General features: G+C 50.9%; 1 protein-coding gene across 3 annotated transcripts in view; it reads left to right on the top strand.

Moving 5' to 3' along the window:
* ZSWIM5 (zinc finger SWIM-type containing 5) overlaps positions 1-19,581 on the top strand; it is a gene marked incomplete at its 5' end in the record, with an annotated part of 87,502 nt that overhangs the window by 37,991 nt on the left and 29,930 nt on the right. The window contains one exon of one of the 3 annotated variants that reach the window (XM_084527976.1): positions 11,775-11,880. The exons of the other annotated variants lie outside the window; for them this stretch is intronic. Coding sequence (XP_084384102.1) covers positions 11,790-11,880 — 91 coding nt within the window. Of the gene's footprint in view, positions 1-11,774; positions 11,881-19,581 lie in introns of those variants that run through there. 3 annotated transcript variants of the gene reach the window in all.

The raw sequence follows: 19,581 nt of genomic DNA, 5'->3' as shown, positions 1-19,581 counted from the left end.
ATTGGAGTCCGAACAGGTTAGAAAGACATCTTGTTCTTCAGATCTTCAGAAGTCTGCCTCTCCCCCGCCGCAGGGGATGGCCTTCTTACATCCAAGCGAGTTAAGTTTTAACCCTTGGCTTAGACAGCGCAGGGCCGAACAAAGAACCGCTGCTTTCAGACGGAGCAGAATAAAAAGCTATTATTTCATAATAATACTCTGTTCTTCCCCTCCAAGGATTTCCTAAGGACTTTACAAATATTAAGGCCTGGGCATTCACCCCGGTGGCAGAGCCAGGGAAGTGGCTGCGTGTGGGCATTTGTAGGGCTGAACACGGGGCATGACCTCTGTGCTGGGGTGGTTTCAAGCCTCGAGGCCCCCTCTGCACTTCGTACCTGCGGGAGGCCAGGGCACAATGGGAGGATGTGGGGACAGGAGGTCCTTGTTCCAGCTCCTTCGCCCTTGTAGCTTTACCTTGTGCTGGTGGCCGCGGGATGGAGGACGTGCTCCGCGCAGTCCAGATGAACATCCCTCAAGCAGGGGAGGGGGAAAGCTTTCAGCATTCATTCAGACACCGCTATGGGGGTGGTGGAAATGCAGCTGTTGTTTCCTGGGCTGCTTATATCCAGCTCGCTGCCTTTGCTACCGTAGAGCAGCTGTCACAGCATCATGTGGACGATGGGGTAGGTTTGAGGCCTCCTTGTGGGGTTCTAGCAAGCCTGCGGCCCTGCAGTGGGAGCAGAGATGGGGAACAGGAGGTCTGTCCCTACTAACTGAGCAGGTTACACCCCAGATGGGAATTTCTCCTATCAATGAGCCCTTGCTTTCTTATCCATCCTTTCCTGCCTTGGTGTTCCTCAAAGGCACAAACAGGAGCTGGTTTACGTTGTGGGTTTTTTCTTTTCCCCCTTTTCCTTTTACATTGTTCCTTCAAACCAGCACCTCCCAGTGATGCTGAGGGCTCTGCTCAGTGCCTGGCACTTTCTGCCCAGCTCAGGGCCAGCTGAGGCTGGTGGCGGGCATCAGCAGCGGAGTGGTGCTGAGGACCTGCTGTTCCCGTGGACATGGGTGCCACCACAAACAGAGCACACGGCGCTGCCCTGCTTTGACCATGAATTTGCCTCTCTGAATCAGTGGATGGATCAGATGCCGTTTTTCTCCTTCAAACGGTGACAGTGAGTCTCTTTCCCTTGCGGGGACAATTAGTTTCTTTCCTTTGTGAGAAGTTTGGTTGGAATTGGCTGACCTTTCTTGGTAGAAGGATGGCCCGTGTCTCTTGTGTCCCCAGGAGAAGCCGCAGCATGGACCGTTTATGGCTTTTCCTTTTAACAGAGCAATGTCAGCTTTGTTTTCTGCATTTAGTTTGCATTTAAGACCAGGACACGGCTCATGCTGTGTCCCTGATCCAGTGTTTAAAGCTTTGCTGTGACTTAAGTTTGGCCTGGGCCCTGCAGGGTTTAGCTTAATTTTTAAAGCTCTCAATGTGAATAATTCCTCGCTGAATGCAGATCGCAAGAGGGGATATTGATTTAAAGCTTTAAAGCTGGTGGTTATGGATTAAAAAAAAAAAAAAAAAAAGAAAGGGAAGAAGGAGATTTTCTGTAGTCAGAGCCAGTTGCCTAAATGTTAGTCTCTTACAGACAGGCTTTTCCTGAGCTAGGTGTGGTAGCAGCAAGGGAGCCCAGTGAATTTTGGCTTTAAATTGTTGGCTGCTGAGAATCAGCCCTGAGGCAGGCTCGGTGGCAATTCCCTGTGCCAGGAAGCTTTGCTGTGACTCCTTGGCTTGGGCATTGTGTGGGGAAGTCCATTGCCACTCGGGGTCTGTGGAGGGAAGGGGAGATCTGCTAGGTTGGGGTGCTGCTGCCATACGGGGGCTTATTGGGGATGGGTAGGGGCAGGCAGCAGGGGAAGCAAGCTTTGGTATGGAAGATGCTACAGGAGACAAAGAGAATTAAAAGCAGGCAGTGTGTCCAGCTAGCAGGCAGGGCTCTGAGGTCACTAATGCTAGTTATTTGGATTTCAAAGAGGATCCTATTAACCACTGTCACAGAGAGCCATTAATCAGTGGGGTGGGAGGCGGGAACAGGCAGTGTCTGGGGAGCTCAGGCTGGCCGGAGAAATCAGTTTCCAATGTCCTTGATGTCCTGCCGGGCTGGCCCGCTGCAAGGCTTCCTGCACAATGATGCATTTGTCTCGTACGAGAAGCTTCCAGCCAGAGGCACCAGGCGGGATGGGGAGCGCTGAGCCCCTCTGCCTGCCCTCACGCAGGAGCACGAGGAGCTCGTGTCCACGCAGAGCCCTCGGCTTGGCGTTGTGTGCCCCTGCCTTGCTGCTGCTGGCCTGGGAGGTGTTCTTCATCTGCCCTTCCTCAGGCGTGCAGAAAAGTACGTTGCTTACCTTTGGCAAGCACCTTGCGAAGTGTTTATTGCTGCTGTTAGCCCACAAGCACTAAGTGGGATTTGGAACAGGGTTTAGGGAAAAAAAAAAAATGTTTCCAGGTATGACTCCGCCTGGTCCTTTGGCAATAATCTCTGGCCAGCCTTTTTGCTCCGATCAGGAGTTTTCACATGTGCCCAGGAGCAATTTCCAAATGACTTTTAAGCACAGGACCTGAAGTCACACTGAAGTTTTGTAGGAGTGGGACTTGTACAGCAGCCTTGTTTTCTAAGCCTGGTACTAGGAACGCATTAAAAACCCTGAAAGAAGCCTCTGACTGTCTGGAAGAGCCAGTTGCTGTAGAAAGATGCCATAAATAATGAGAAAGAGACTTGTGAGTTGTCAGTGTTGGGGTCAGAGAAGGGTTGCTTAGATAAAATTAAGATGTGGACATGATAGTGGAATCTGGAACAAAATTGGTTTGGCAGTTTTTCCCCAAGAAAAGTGGCCGAAATCTCCTTGCTTGCAATATTTATTTATTTATTTATTTATTTTGCCAAAAGCTGTTTATCTGGGATTTGATCTAGCACTTTGTTTATTTAAATACTGCAAATGCCATCAGGATGAAGAGATTCACCAACAATTGTTGTACCCAAACTCCAGAAACCCCGGTAATTTCTTCTTCTGTGTTGAGGTTTAACCCCCTTGTTTGACCCGTTTGGGTTTCAGAAGGGACTGATAAGCAGAGCCTTATAAAAAGAATGATAAAAATGGTCTTGTGTACAAATACTGGTCATCGCTGTGAGAAACTTGAATAGATCAGCAAGATCAAGTCTCCAGCTGGACTGAGAATGCTTAAAATCCCTAATTGTCTGGCTTTTTGTCTGCAGGATGAATTTATAAGAACAAGGAAAAAAAAGGAGAACCCAAGTCTACTATTTCAACACCCCTGGAATTCATGAATAGTGCTGGGTTTCAGAGACTCCCCTGTCTTGTTTTGGCAGGGCCCTTAAAATGGAAAGCTGGAGATTAGCGTGGTAGGCCCGGGGTCATCGTGCTGCAGGATATATGGTCTCAGACACACAAGACCTTTTTCTTCAGCCGTCCCTTCTGGTTGTGATGTTTGAGCCTTTGCTTTGCTCCCTGGCTAAGAGCAGCGTTAATCATAGGACTGGAATTTGTGACTTAACTGAGCAGGCGTTTTAATGCTTTTCCTGTAATCGATCAGCGGGCTGGAAGCCACTGTCTCGGTAGCGTTGTCACATTGACCTCTGCGATGCTGCTTGACGGATTCCCGTGCTCCTTGGTGCCTTCCAGCCCAGGACCGCCTTCCAGCGTGCCTTTCTGCCTGCCTTTCTGAAGGGATGGTCTGAACTCGGGCCCCGCGAAGACAGAAAGGAGCTTTTTGTACACCCTGCAAAGGGCTCCTCTGTCCGCAGCCAGGGCTGGGGCTGCGCGGAGGAGACCTTTCTTCCCAATCTGCCCTGACAGAACAAAAAAAGCCCTTGCATCAGAACTTGCTATTTATATTTCTAGCTCTGAGACTCCTCAGCTGCATTATTAATGAAGCGTTTACCAATTAAGATAGATGAGTCTGCTCTTGAGGGTGTTTGTTAAGGTAAGGCACCTCATTAGCATATCTGATAGATACGGTTCCAGGTGCTGATTAAAACCTCGCGCCCTCCCCAGGGACGGAAGTCTGAGGAAGCAAGGTAGGGAAAGTTGTTGCGTTTCCTGGCTTTGGCCATGCTGGCATCAGGAAAAGGAGCTCAGCATCCCTCCCCGGAGGCACATCCCGGACCTCGTGAGCAGCTGAAACGGGCACAGGGAGGAAATTAATCAGCTCGGATCAGAAATTCCAATAGCTGGAACGATGCAAGTGTGATTAATGCCTCCTGAACGCCAGAGGTGGAGGGACGCTGGTTCTGCTCTTCTTGCAAAGCTAGCAGTCTGTCAGGCGGGGAATTCATTGCTGGTGTTGACCCTATGGATTTCGGAGGTCTGGAACTGACGCTTGCTTACATTACAGCGTTTCGGCAGCTCGCTAAATTAGGTTTGCAGGCAAAATGATGCTGTGAGGTGCAGTCAGCCCACATATGAAACCAATTTCCCCATGAAACGGCACTAAGGGGGGCAACCAGAAGTGAACGAGATCATCTCTAGGTCTCTCGTGACCTACAAGAGTTGGGAAGTGATTATTCGTTTTCCATATTTATTATAAAATGGTGAAGGAGCTATATTGTAGGCTTTAATGGTCCACATCTGAAGAGCATCTTAAAATAGACTTAAGATCTCTGCGGTACATACATATGTGTTTATAATTTTATGGATATAGAAATATATATTTACTGAATACATATACTTTGTTTCTCCATCTGCTAAATATAGCCACGTACGAAAGTTATATAGAAAATGTAATTTTCCCCTAAATTATCCTGCTGTCAGTCTGTTTCAATTTCAGCGTCTGCACAGGCGAGGAGCGAGTTGAAATGGGTGCTGTCGTGCTGCCGAGCGGGTGTCTGGAAGCAGTTTGCCTGGGGATGAGATTACTGGAGGCGGGGCTGGTGGCACCATCTATTATTAAGATTTGCCCAGCAGTTCTCAAGATAAGACCCTGTTTTCAGTTTTGCTTGTAATTTTGTCAGGGTTTTAACCATCCGTGCTCTCAATTTCCATGCTGGATGTCTGCCTCAAACTGTTTTTATTTGAGGGGAAAAAAATGAGTCTAAAATGGTCCTGCCATTTTGGGGAGCGAGCCCAGAGAAAAAATGTTGGTTTCGCCCTGCTGAAGAAGTCTGAGGAGCTTTTCTTGGAGCTCGCTGCGAAGCTTAGTGCGAGAGCAAGGGGAGGAGATGCCCGTTTTGTGAGACGCCTTTGCCATCCCTCTGAAAATGTGGCCAAACCGATGAAGAGTTGGAATTTGCATTCGCTCAGCAGAGACTCGTTTTGATTCCAGCAGCTGGTAATTACCAGAGTGCCTTCACAATGGACAAGGCTCCTTCCCACACGGCTCCCCGGGGAGGCAGGACTGGACGCTGGCCATCCCCAGCCCGCAACTCCCTCGTGCTAGCCTGGGGCTAGCAGCAGCACCAGGGCAGCTCCTGTGCTGTCTGGGAGCAGGGCTAGCAGGGAACACGGGCAAAACTGGAGGTGGCCTGGACAAGGGCAGAAAATGGGAAGGGGTTGGGACAGCCACCAGAAGAGGAAGAGGAGGAGAGAGCTTCCAGGGCAGGGGAAAGGCACGCTATGGCGTTGTGTAATACCAGGTCAGTTTGTCTCGCTCTGGTGTTTCCTAACCGTGGGCGACTTGAGTAACGAAAGGCTCTTTGCTGGGTGCTGTTCCTGTCATTGCAGCGTGGGTCTGCAGAGATGCTGGCACCACGCGTCCGAGATCAGCAGGTTTCTCTAAAGAGGGCCCAAAATGTAGCTGTTGCTAAAATCGTTTCTTAAAACAACCGCAAGCACTTAGGAAAAGGATTGTTCTGCTTTCAAACTCCAGCTCAAATAGTTACTTTAAAATAAATATACTTCTGTAGCGTCTGCAGTTGGGCCTGGCTGGAGAGCCAGGAGTCTGCCTTGTGAAAAGTGTCATGACGTTAGTTTGTTTTTCTTCATTTTTGGAGTGTTTTGTTGAGAAGGAAGGAGCCAGACAGGCAGCAGAGCAGTCCCTGGGTAGGATCTGGTATGGGGGAGCCCATGGTTCCTGTTTCCGCTCTGCCTGGCTTGAAGCAGGAATTTGAAGAGCCCTGAGAAAGCAGTCACCAGCGACGTGTCTCCGGACAAGAGGCTGTTTAAGACGCTGCTGTCTCGTAGCTGTTTATTCCTGTCTGCTCAGCTGGGACCCGATCGCTGATGGATGCGGGGGCTCCTCGTTCACTTCTTCAGCAGAGCAAAAAGGGTCAGGCGAGCTCTCCCAAGCCTCGTGCTTATGGTCTTGCTGATGTCCTGTGACAGTAGCACGGCAGGATGAGCTGTCCGTCTGCAGCAGATGTGCCAAAGGTCCAGAAATGATCATGGTCACTGCAGTGGGCAAAGGGAGGTCTCACGTTTGCCCCCAGACAAATCAAGTAGGAAACTGCTTTTGGGATTTGCGCTGCTGTTGCATTCAGCTGCCAGGGCAGACAGGATTAGCTGACATTTATTGTAGCAGAAGGCTGTGCAACTGTAGCAATGGATCACGTTTAAATGGCGTTAATGGGTTTTCCTTCCAGAGCCATGGTTTCGTATCAAAGGAGCACGACGATAGAAGGCTGCATCTGCGCTGCCTTTGGCTGTCATCTCCTGCCACGTTCGCACCACGGTGGGTTTGGATGCTTGTGGGAGTGGAAGCGGGTGGGCCCTGTGTTTGGGACAAGTCTATTTGCTCGAGGATGTGATTTACTGAGAGGCAGCGGGAAAGGAGGGTTTGTGGGGTAAAAGCCTGCACGAAATGGGACCGCACAGCGGTCTCCCAGTTCTCCCCGGGGAGCTGGGTGGCTGGCGTGCTCGCCGATGTTTTCAGGAAGGATTCCTTGTAAGCGTTTGAGGAACGTTTGCTCTAAATCCAGAACTGAATTCTTTCTTCTGTTGTGCAAAAAATGCTACCAATGAAAATAGACAAGCTCTCTGGGTCAATTCCAGATGCCCTTAGTGAGGCAGAAGTGTTTATTTTTTATGGGCCAATTTTTGTAGTCTACCAGAACGTCTTGTACTGTCTAATGCTGCATGGAGGAATAGCTCTGCAGAGTGTGTTTAATAAGAGCAGTGTGCTCTGAGGGATATTCAAATCTGAGTTAGTTTCCTCGCATGTACGCACTCGGTGGCGTTTGTTATAAAACATCTGGGTCCAAAACAGCATTAAGGAAATCAAACAGCCAAGTCAACCTGAAAGTCTCCCCCGGTGTTGCACCAGGGCTTTGCCGAGGGGATCGCCGTGTGCAGCCCTCTCCTCCGCTGCAGGGACCTGAGCAGATGGCCTGGCTTTTTCTTTCCCTCCTCCTCAGGATCTGCAAGTCAGGAGTAAAATCAGCTCTGAGTTTTCTGCAGCACGAGGAAACGCAAGTCAAAAAGGAGCTCCCTGGATGTGGTTCCTTGGCTGTGTGGTTAGTGAAGAGCCCTTGGCTCTCCTGGATTTGTGTCGGCCCTTCCCCTGCTGCAGTTCCTGGCTTTCCCCTCAGGTGCCGGGTGGCTGTATGAGGGCACGGGAGGCAGCCACCCCATCCCTGTGCCCTGAACACAGCTCAAAGCTCAGCCAGACCCGGCGTTGTGCTGCCTGCTTGACCCTGCTCTGGGGCTCTTTGCGCCTGGCCTGTGATCTGAGCGCTGTGTCTCCAGAGGTGAGCAATGGTACGCGTCCAAGCCATGTATGTGCAAGGAAAAACCCTATGTGGATCCTTCCCCAGAGCCCTCGCTGTGAGCTCTTGCCATTGGAAATACTCCTGGCAGGGCTTTTCCATCAGCCACATGAGGCGTGGAGTTGTTCCCCTTGGAAGGACGCTTGTCTTCTCTCTGCCTCGCCTGGGTTCTCCACGCCTCTGCCATGGGGAAGGAGAGTGATCCAACAGGCAATAGCAGGAGGACTGCTCTGCTTTGGTACGCTTTGTGGTCCTGGTGACAAGGCAGTTTGGGTGAATTTGCTTCTTTTGTTTGTCCTCTAACTGGAAGGGATGGGCTGGCCAGAGAAAACGTTTCCCCCTTCCCTCTGCTGATGCACTACAAAGCAAGAGCCCGTCTCTGTGCTTGTGCATCCCCGTTGTGTTCTCTCTGTTAAGCAGGAGGAGATAAATCAGGGTTCTGCTGGGGGAAGCAGGGAAGCTTGCAGCTGAAACAGGCCCCTGTACCAGCACGGTACAGCTCCAGACTCCACCGCTGTGCTCTGATGAACCGAATACAGGCGGTGTGACGGGCTCGACAGCAGCAGCTGGATCTGCAGTGCTGGGGATGGGCCTCTTCTTCCCAGCACAGCTGATGGAAGGAGTCCCGTGACTTCCTAGAAGGTGTGGGGCTTTGTGTGAGCGCCCTGCTCGGATGATGAGCCCACTCCCAGCCTGATCCACTCGCAGTTGCATCCACACAGGCTGTCAGCGGGAGCAGAGGCGCTCCAGCAAGCATCCCAGAGGACTTGGTGCCACTTCCAGAAGGGTTTCACGTTCACTGTAGCATGAGACCAGGCCGTGCATCCCACACTTGACCTCAGGTCGTGTTTTGTACGGCTCAGATGCTGCGTGCTGAAGCTCAATTCATCAGCATGGACAGAAGTGGTGCGGGCTGTGCTGAGTCTGCGCTTTACCTGGCGGCGCAGGCACAGCCCAGGGCTTTCTCCAGGAGCCGCGCGGTTGAATAACACTTGAAGGAGAAAACGTTTGTGCTGAGCCCTGGTGCTGGATCCCCTGTTCTGAACAAGCCTTGCGATTGTATTTTTTGTCTGTCTGTCTGCAGCGTGAGAGTGATAATTAATGCAGAATTGCTCTCCTGGGTTCTGGCAAAGCCAATACTAATTTTCCAAAGTCAGCTCAGAAGTATTGAAAGCACGGTTTTAGGCAGAGCTATGGGTCGAATGTTTCTCCATTTGGCTCCTGCTACTTTGATTGTCAAAAATCACTTTAAGCTTTTCAGTCAGCATTAAAGTGATCGCATCAATCTAAACCAGCAAAGTCCTGGACATTAGATGATTACATATTCCAAAAAATCGCCTCAGTTTGTTTGACCTTGGAGGAAGGGGACAGCCAGCATCAGATTGATATATTTTTAATGCAGCTTTTAATTTTTAACTTCTATCAAATAGGCTCTTTTTTTCTCTGTAGATCTTTATTTCCATAGTGTTTAGCAAAGGCGCTGGTCATTTCCTAACACGCCTATTTCATCCTGCTTCTTAAGAAGAGACCCATGTGAAGCCTAGAAGGGGAGTTATGCCAGCTTTGTACTCAGGGAAGCTGAAGCCCAAGGAAGGCAAGAGCTTAATTTCAGAGGTGCCACGCAGCCACGATCCTTGTTAAAAGCAATGGAAACTGCAGCTGGCTTTGGTGGCATGGAGCATCCAGCCCCTGCGAGCTGGATGTGAGACCGCAGGCGCTTGGAGAGCCACGTTCCCGTCTCACCCAAGCACCATTCACCAGGAAAATGCTCGTCGTGGAGACTTGGTGGCACTGTGTGTCGAGGACCATGCTCACAGTGGGTGGAAGCTGGGTGAGGTCGCTCCACGTGGATGGGGGTGAGCGGGAGGCTCTGTCCCCGAGCATCCCATGTGGAAACAGGGATGGGGAGGAGGGTTTTCTTTTGGAGGGGGTCCGGGCGGTTTGACAGAGCTCAGACCACACAATGGCTGGTGGTTTCACATGTGTCTCTGGAGCAGGGGGTGTGCGATGAGATATATAAGGTTCGCATGCCTGTGCTCTGGCTTGATGTGGTCTCGCTGAGTGAATCAAAGCTTTTGCTTTGAAGCCCGTGGAGGGGGAAGGGAAAGCCTTTGTTCTGGTGTTTGGAGAGCGCTGGAAATCCTTGAGCCCAGAAGACTACACCCTTCATTACCCTCTGGGTTATTGGCCCCAGATTGGAAGTATGGCTCTGTCATGTGAAGTATTTGATTATTTATACAGTTAATGTTTAACAGAGTCAGAGTATTAGAATTAAACAGGGGACGAGCTTCCAACTTTGCATGGTTAAGGGCTAATAAAACTTCTCTGATCCACTGTTGTCCTTTCACCAGAGGGGATTTTTTTCATTAGCTTTTGAGTGTTAAAAAGAGATCTCCTGTATTTGAGGCAGATGGATCTGTTGGCACCAGACGAAGTGAACGTGCAGAAGTGTTACTGGCTGGCTTCAATAGCCAGGCAGCACAGATGCGGGCTGCTGAAAATTTAAAGGTGAGTTTAATTGATGTCTGAAGTGGAAGTAATGGGTTCAGCAGCCTCTGCCTTCAAGATCATGTAAAGCTTGCAGACCGTAGTGCTTTTGGCTTGAATTTCTTTTCAGTTTAGTTTACTCAGATTCATGGTGTCACCTCCAACATGCTTCATACCAATTGCCTAAATCCAGTGAAATCTCTTGGTGGTCCAGAGCCTTCAAAGTTGAACTTCTTACTCGTGATGCGATTGGAAATGGTGAGGATGCTGCAGTGGGTTCCCATACCTCCACTGAGGAGAAGGCAGGAGGATGAGGGCTTTATTGCATCCTTGATGTCTCTGCAGGGTAGGATTATGATTGTCCAGAGGTTATCTCAGTATTGTCACTCATTTAAAAGGCAGGTTGATCTATAGGAAACCACCAGGACCAAAGGTAGCTGTGACTGTGAACTCACCGCTTGTATTTTAGGTGTCCTGATTATCTGCTGCATGTTTTCTTCTCTTATCTCCCAAACACTCCTACCCGCACAAATGCTGAGTATACGGTGAGTGTAATTTGCTTCTGCTTTGGCTCGACGTACTGATAAGACTGATAACTTGCATTGTGCTAGCAGCATCCATTTTTAATCCTTTCTTTACGGTTGGAGTAACACGGGGGATATATGAAAGCAAGGCTGCTGGAGCGGCTATTGCATGACTATAAGATCCTTTGCAAACCTACCTTCTTGTGAGTGTGGTGGGAACTGCTCATCCTGCTTCAAACCATCTCTCCTCACCACAGGTGATGTAGGAAGCTGTGCTGAAGTTTCATGCCACCAGTTGGGTGGTTCCACCTGCTACAAGGATCACCTCGTTGGCTGGATGGGGTGAGAGGATCTGCTTTCAGCTCTCCACAAGTGTGGGTCTCTTTGTCCATGATGAGTTCGTCTCTAGGTTTAATGGAGTGGCTTCCTGAAGCAAGGAACTGAATTGATTTAAGCAAAAAAAAATACACCTCCTCTGTAAGATGTCAAGATCATGATCTGTGACAGCAGCCTGTAGGACTGCATTTTCAGATGTGTTCAGTGACGTGTTCATCGCTGAGATGCACTTAATTTTTATTACTAAATTTCTATTTCTATATACATTTCGCCTGTTAGGTCCCAAATTTGAAACTTCCTCCTCTCGAAGATGGACGAGCCCTCGAGCTGCCTCTGGAGCTTGTGACGTTTCCATCTCCTGCAGAGGAAACGCACGATGCGGAAATTGGCTCCTGGGGAGCCAGCAAGTGGAAAGTGTAATCCAGCGTAGAAGTATTTATTTTTTTAAAGACAAGTGGCAACCTCCTGTCCCTCTGCTGCCCCATGTGCTCCTAGTCTATTTCAGATTTTAATAAATTTCTTGTTTATCTGGAGGAAGCAAATTAATAATAGCAATTGCTCTTTAGAGAGAGAGAAAGAGGCTGCTGAGGGCTGGAATCGTTTTAATTTGGCGTCTGCCGGTTGTCTTGGGCATGCTCTGGGATTGAAGCTTTGCTCAGATTGAAGCTTTGCACTGTTTCGCAGCAGCTCTGTGCTATTGATACTGGGTGTAATGCCCCGAGGGAGGTGGGGAGAAACAAACAGCTCAGCAAGGATGGGCGGCTGCGAGCAGATGTGTCCTCTTGGTCCTGGCCTCCCCTGTGCAGGGGGAACTCGAGAGACACCTGAGAACTGGATGGAAGCAGGTGAGGAGGCACTGATCCCTGCAGCCCCTGGTTTCTTTTGCTTGCATTGAGATCCAAAAGGAGGCGAATAACCCCGTGTGCTCCAGAGACTTTGTTGCAGGGACCGTTTGCCGTTGAGGCAGGCGCGTAGATGTCAGCCGGTAAAATGTGACAGTTCCCTGTGCGCACAAGCATGCGGTGTGAAGTCTTGCAAGTAGGTCTCCAAGCAAGGACACTCGCAGCTGTTTGCACGGGGGAAGGATTTAGCTGGCGTGGCTCAGGGCTTTGGGGCTCTTGGCTGGGTGCTGCACTCCTTTAGCTTGTGGTAAGTCTGAAACCTGACATGACCGGATAGACACATCCTCCCTGAGCAAGGTGACCCCAGCTGAGCATCTTCCAGATGAGCATCATCATCAGATGAATGGTGCTGGCATGTCTCAGCCCTCTTTTTATGCCAGAAACCCATCCAGGACTTCCTTCAGGAGCCTGCTGGAGCTGTGCTAGCCCAGGGGGAGGGTAGGGATTCATTCACTGCAGCGGCCTGGAGCCACAGCTCGCCTGCAACATCCTCACTGCTCCTGGCTGTTGGGGAGCACACGTTGGGCCTTTTTCACCCCAAATCCTTCAGTCGTCGTCACTCCATGGCACGCACTGGGGCTGGCATCTTGAGGGGTGCTCGCATCCTGCCACAGCTGCCGAGATGGCACCTCGCAGAGGAGAAAATGGCCTCTTTGTTTTATCTCCTGCCTGCTCCTCGCCTGCGAAAACAAAAGTGCGAGGGCATTTAGCACGCCTGGCGCCTCCGTGCAGCGAGCTGGCCTCGTCGCTAAGCAACAGCAGCAAAAATGGCGAGCGCCATCGGGCCGAGACCGGCCCGGCCTACAGGGATCTGCTCTCCAGTGGGATCCCACTGCCTGTGGTGGCTTTCCCAGCGCCATGTCCTCTTGTCATGGCTGTGGAGCTTGCAGTCAGGCACTGTGTTCGGCCTGGAAAAGTGATCTAGGGACCCAAAAACCTCGCCAATGTGCCCGGTTGTGGTTCTCGAACCCCAGCACCTCGCCCTCTCCCTGAGGCTCAGCACCTGTGTGCCTCCCTCCCTGTGGTGCTCGGTGGGAGGTGTCCCTGCCAGCCCCGTGTCCCCAGCTGCGAGCACCCGGTAGTGCTGAGCAGGACAATTCCTAAAGCCCTTTGAGGAGATTGTGGGCAAAACTCCCCTAAACGGCGCTGTCTCAAATTACCGCCTTCCCTTTTCAAAGGGAAGAGAGAAGCCGGGCTCCCGAGCCGCTCATCTGGTTTTGCTTTTTACTTCGTTTCTGTCCTGTGATGCTGAGCTCACTGCTTTTGGTCGCTTCCAATTCCAAATCGAGATAAATCCACTGATAACCATGGGGTGTGCACGGCGGGGACCGGGTCCGAGCGGCCCTCGAAGGGAGCTGGGGCAGGGGCTCAGTGCTGGGGGACTTCGACGCTGGGGTGCTGCAGGATTTCTGCTCCTTTCCCCTTTCTTCTTTCCCCCTTCCCTTCAGAAAGGGCCTTAATTACTAAAACACATCTGTGGTTAGGGGAGTCTGAGGCTCTGCCTCTAACACCAAAAGGCCTTCATGCCACATCAGGGCAGAAAACCACCGTGAAATGTCTCGCTTCACAATTTTCCCTTTGGTTCCGTGGATTTAGTGCTAACTGCGCAGCGTAGGTTTCCTTTTGTCTTAATTTTGACAAATTCCAGAGAGGGCAAAGGGATCTTTCCTTCGTTATGCGTCTGCGCCTCCTTTCTCTATATTGTAGCACCAGGCGTCCCGATGACAGATCTTGTCATTATGCGGTGTCATTTTAGATGTTTGCACTGCACCAAAAGCAAACGAAGGAGCCTGCAGTCTAGCCTGTGTATTGAATAACAATGTCTTTCCAGCAAAAAATCTGTTAAGTTTTTAATCAGAACCACGAGTTGTAGAGAGGCAGCCTGTGAACCGCTTCCAACCCGAGGCGGCGATGGCTCGCGTTTCTCTTGTTATCACGTTTTGTGGCCGTTCGGGTTTCCGAAGGCTGCTGAGCCGTGGAGGCATCCTGAACCTGAAAAATAGGCAAGCTGATGCTTTGCCATGGGTCCTTTGGGGAAGTTTTTCCATTTTGAGCTCCTCTCTAAAGCGCAGGGCTCCTGACACGGGGCTGGGAGGTGCTGGGGGCAACGTGGGTGACCAGGACGGGTGGTTTGTGGGGATCCGCCAGGAGCAAGCGTGGCGTCGAGGGGCTTAAAATCACCCCACAGGAATCTGCTTCTCGTGAGAGGGCTTGGGGAGGGGATGTGCATCCTAAAGACATGCAAACTGCTGATGTAGAGGAGCTGAGCATCTTTGGCAGGCATCTGTCTCCCAACCGCCTTCCTTTCAAGAGGGTGACTGCAGGGAAGCCTTAACTCTGCAGCCCTCCCGCTGCCTTCCTGACTTTCCAGAAGGGTCATGCGAAAACAATGCGATCAAAGGGGTTTGTTTTCTTAAAGTGCTGTTTCATTTAAAGCGTGATGACTGCTCGACAGAGGGTGTTGGTTGTGCAGCATTAGGGGATCCGACTGCTCATCAGGCACGACCCCAGACTCGGCTGCGTGGGCTCACTAGAGATATGCAGTGACTGGAAATGTGTCACGTCCTCATGTGTAGTGGTCCTGTCCCTATTAGCTGCTCACCTAGTCCCATGAGCAATGGTACCTGGACACTCTGCTGTTGCCCTTAGAAATGTGTTGAGCCCTATGGATAGCAGCGGACAGGGACGCATTTTGTTGCATGTTCCCTATCCCCAGGCCGTTCCTGCTGGATGTCCCCATGCAGCTCACTGGGCTGGCCCTTCCAGCTGGGCTCTGTGCAGAGATCCCAAGCAGAAAAGCCATTTCCTACATTTCCCTGCACCACGTGGTGAATACTTCACCTCATGATGCAATGTCCCGCAGCCTTTTCACTAGACTGTTACTCTCACCTTGTAGCTCATGGGTTGAAAGAAAGCTTGAAAAAACCTTTCCCCACTCCCAATCAAAGCGTGTGCTTTTCCCTCAACTCAATTTTTGCTGCGGGTTGTAATTCAGCATAAACCTTCCCATGCTTTCCACCACCTCCCACCTCCCACCTCCTTTTCTGAGATTGCTCTGCTCAGGGTTGTGCCCATCTTCCTGCTGGAGAGGCAGCAGAGAAGCTCCCAGCACCAGCTAAGGAGAAAGATGCTCGAAAAACTTCATCATTTTTATGCTATGGTATAAAGGGAGTAGTGACCAGCACGGCTACTGCAGGGTACCATCAGGCAGTGCTTATTTGAATGACTCCCGGTGCCAGAATTCAAATCCTATCCTTATGGAATAATTAATACACTTTCAAAGTATTCCAAAATTATTCTGGAATAAAATGTCTGTGGAGGAAGCTGATCTGGAACAGCGGTTGCTGAATAATTTATTCTGCAATGACTAGTTAATTTCCCTATATGGAGCAGCCCTAATAGGCTCCAAAATGTAAGCTTTATTGGTTTAGGGAGGGAAAAAAAAAATGGAAACCACTAACTTTTGGTGAAACTACTGAAGTGAGCTAAGCCATTTAAGAATAATAATATTTCTACAATGTAAAGATGTTTGGCTGTGGTCTCCTTAGAGAAACTCAATAGCAAAAAAAGAAAGAGCTGGGTTTTCAATGAATTGGGGCTGTAAGACTTGGCAGGAGAGCGTGCCCTTATCTGCCGCAGGCGTGTGGGGGGCGCATGGTGGCCAAACCCAATTTGGCTGCGTGGCTCCATCCGGGAGCAGGACCTGGTGCTGGAAAGAAGGTGAAATTTTACCTTGTTTGCCTCCAGAAGCTGGTGCAGAAGGTCGGCAGATACAGATGTGGGTTCTGTTCCCTCTGTCCCCTGCTGTGGTTGTCCATAAATTTCTCATTTTCTACAAAGTTTCCCCCTCGGGATGACTCCTTCCCAGGGGGGTGGTGTGTCTGGTTGCCCAGAAGGCAGGCACCTTCCCAAAAGGTTTGTGCAGCCTTGTCCCCCTCCAGCAGGGACAAGTGACAGGGAAAAAGCAGGAGCAGTGGGGACAGAGCCACCAGGGTGCACCCACTTGGGTGCCCAGCTTTGGGCTGGGTGGTGGAGAGCAGGAATGGAGAATGGGTGAAGTTGCAAAGAGTTTTCCCCTCTGGGGGAGCAGTTTCAGCACAGAGCCCTCCTCTCTGCTTAAAACCCAGGTTTTCTGCAGGAAGTTAATCGACCTTTTCAGCAAATTGAGACCGAGGCCGTTAACCCAAACGCTATTGAAATGCTTCATAAATAAAATGTTCATTTAACAACATTGCCAATAACTTAGAAAGTCAGACTTTATAATCATTTTTCTCTTTTTTTTTCTTTTTTTTTTTAAAAAGAGCTATTTTTAATGGAAAAAGTATCTTTTTTGGGGGAAGAATTTGGAGCAGGCTTTTGTACTGAATCTAGGCTGCCTCATTCCCTCAGAAGGCTTCTGAGGGCCAGGAAAATTATAACTAATAACTTCCCTAGAAATTGTAGAGCTGCTATTTTAAGGTCTGGTGTCTCAGGGAGGATCAGGGTTGTGTGCCATTTCCCTCCATTGCTCCGCGATGCCCTGGTTTGATGCTGGTGCTTCACAGGGGGGTGGCTGTGAGCCTGGCTGCTGGTCCTGTGGAACAAAAATGTGCGAGCGAAGCAAGTCACAGGGCTCTTGGGCTTGGTTTTGCTTTGTTTTTTTTTGATATTGGTGAGTTGAGTTTGGGTTTTGTTTTGGTCACAGCCTGCTCTGGAGGAAGATTTAGTTGCAAAATATGCAGGGGATGGGATTTATCCGTGCATCACGTTGGTGCTGGGTCTGGCAGGTCCCACCACTGGGAGCTGGTGGTCTCCAGCGCCTTGTGCGTGGCACCGGGTGCCAAGTTGGCTCCCCCCCTTCAAGCCCTGGCAGCTGTCATGCCCTGGAGCGTTGGCAGCAGTGAGAGGAGCATCACCTTGTTTGAGAGCGGGTTTTAATGCTAACGGGTCTCCACTTAGCACATTGCCATCTGTGGGGCTGGGCAGACCTGCCTTTCTCCTCCTCCCTCCTATCTCAGACTCAGAGCTGCTTTTGGTTGGAGGCAAAAGCCAAGGCTGCTGCCCAGCCCAAGGCAAGGATGGGCTAGAGGGGAGCAAAAAGCCTGGAGAAGTTGCCGATGTGGGAGGGCAGCTGCCTCTCGGAAAAGCAGGTCAGCAACGGGAGCAAATAGAGAGAGAAGAAAGGATGCCCCTGGCTCTGGAGTAACTTCATTCCCTACCAGCGGGTACCCAGGGATGAGTCCTTAAACCAGGAGCCAGAACAATGGGTACAAGGAGACTCTGACCGATTTAACAGGATTAGGGAGACGTAACTCAATTTTTATTCAGGCCGAGTCGCCGACCCCAAGGCTTTTCCCCTGCAGCTCAGCCTCCCCGAGCAGCAGCAGGCTGCCTTTTGGGGCACCTCGAGCAAAACTGAGCCCGAGCTGCTGGGCTTGCTACCATGGCACCCCGCGCAGCCAGTTCGGGTTCAGTTGTTGGATAATATATGTAATAAAGTGAAAGCGCTGCGCTAATTGGATCTGGATTGGAAATTCCTGCCAGCCCAGGTTTGCAGGGTAGAACAAAGGAGCGGAGCCGCTGCTCGGGGTGGGCGCGTCAATGCAAACAGCAGCAGCCTTTTCAAAAAGGGTCCTGGCGTGGCAGGCGCCTGGCTGAAGTGGCGGGGATTATTTTTGTTCTGTGGGGGTAAGGGGTGGTGGGAATCGCCACATAAAAAAGGCCACGGAAGCAACAGCGCTGCTCCGCTTTCAGCTGCAGCGAAGATCAGCAATTCCATCGCGGCGACACTTCCATGGGTGGATAAGAGGCATTTCCTCATTAAAAGCCCTTTTATGTCCTAGGAGGCAGCTTCTCAGCTGGTGGAAATCTGGGTGGCTCCACTGAAGTTGGAGCCCAGTTGGAGGGCCCAGCCTCGCGTGCGAGTTTTGGCATCTTGCTGGGGTTTCCTTGAGGCACGCGGGGTGGTGACAGCTCGGGGCTGGGCTGGCTCCAGGTGGCAGCCTGGATTGATGGGACGCTCGGGCCCGGAAACTCCAGGAAAAAAGGATTTGCTCCCCATGGATCTTCCCTTTCATGCTTTAAAATAACCTTTTTCCTTTGAGAAAGCATCTGGGCTGGGACAAGGAACCGCGCCGCTCCGCGTTCAGACGCAGCCCTTGGTGAACGCAGGAAGATGGATACTTGGGGGATCGTTGCAGAGATGTGGTTTTCTTTCTCTCTTGACGTAGGGATGTTGCAATCACCAGCTCTGCCCATCAATTTCTTGCGCACGCTTATCTTTCTAATTTTCTCTTGGTTTTAAGCAAGCTCTTTTTATTCAGGCTTGCCACGAAACGCGCTGTAACAGCAGCGAGCGGAGACTTGACAGCGTTTCGCCACTAGTTATTAGGCAGGCGGAGCGCGTTAGCAAAGATGTGGTGAACTCTTCCTCTCTTCAAGCCTTCTCTATGGTTTATGCTGCTGCACAAATGCCATTCGGCTCGGTTTGCATTAGATCTGAGCTGCTAGCACAAGCCCTCAGCTTTGCAGGGCTGCGAATCAGCAGAGGAAATCGGTCAGAGCTATAAAACGGGAGGTTTTTTTTTTTTTTTCCTTCTTCCCCCAGACCATGCGCCTTCAGAGCGAGGGTTGTGTGGCTGGGTAGGTTAAAAACCCGTTTGCTGGTAGGCAGCGGAAGGATGTGGAAGGTGATGCAGGGAGGGGCGTCCTCAGCTTTGGGGCTGGGAGTGTTGTTTTGGGGTTAGAATAGGCAACAAAGAGCACTCGGGGGCAAGAGAGAAAACAAGAGCAGTCTTGAATTTTTGGGGACAGAGTGTCACGGGGCAGGACCAGGCTGCTGGGGACCCGCCTTGGTCACACCACCCCCGGAGCTGAGCAGGGGGGAGAAAAAACTCGGTGTCAGGCTTCTGGATAAACAAACAGCAGAAATCTCGTCAGGGTAATAATGGAAATCACTGGGAAATTGAGTTAATACAAGGGCATCTGTGTAAGTGAATGCTTGGGACAGGGAAACGGCATTGTCCTTTAACTCTACTAATGCTGGAACAGATGGGAAGCGCAGTGCACTTCACGCATTAGCTGGCTCAGATAAAGAGCAGAGCAGGGGCCGGTCCTTGTGGCTGATTAGAGGTTAACAGGAATAGAAACCAGCGGATTGACTCTTCATTTGCAGGAGGTGTTCTGGGATCAGAGCAGATGGCAGAGAGAGCGTCCCTCCAGCTTACTCAGCTGCTCAGAGGAGCTTACGGCTACCTCCGACACAAACAACTGCGCTCGCATCTTCTCTCTTTAAAGCTGCAGCCTGTGCTTCCTCCCCAGCCATAAACATTTCTGGTAAACCTTTGCTGGTGTCCGAGGTCTATGGGTGCCCGGGGAGGCACGGCACATCCTCTGCCCGTGGGTTCCCGTTTGCTCCCGATGGACGTGCTGTCCCATCTCGGCTGCATCCCTTTGTTACCACTCTGCTGGGCTCCTTGGGGGGCTTTTGTTAATTGTGGAGGGTTTTGTTAATTCTCCTCGCTAGCTCCACCAAGCCAGAGTTGCTTTTCTTGGGTGGTGGGGCCAAGGAGGAGGGCCCCGACCCATCCAATCTATGTCCTGCCCCGTTCCCCCACCGCCAGCCCCGCGGAGGTCTGGCTGGATGGCAGCACCTTTGCGTGTGGC

The sequence above is a fragment of the Aythya ferina genome, assembly GCF_964211825.1.
Source record: "Aythya ferina genome assembly, chromosome: 8".
Taxonomy (NCBI): Eukaryota; Metazoa; Chordata; class Aves; order Anseriformes; family Anatidae; genus Aythya; species Aythya ferina.
Note: the sequence above shows the minus strand (reverse complement) of the source record. Positions and strands in the feature narration are given on the sequence as shown.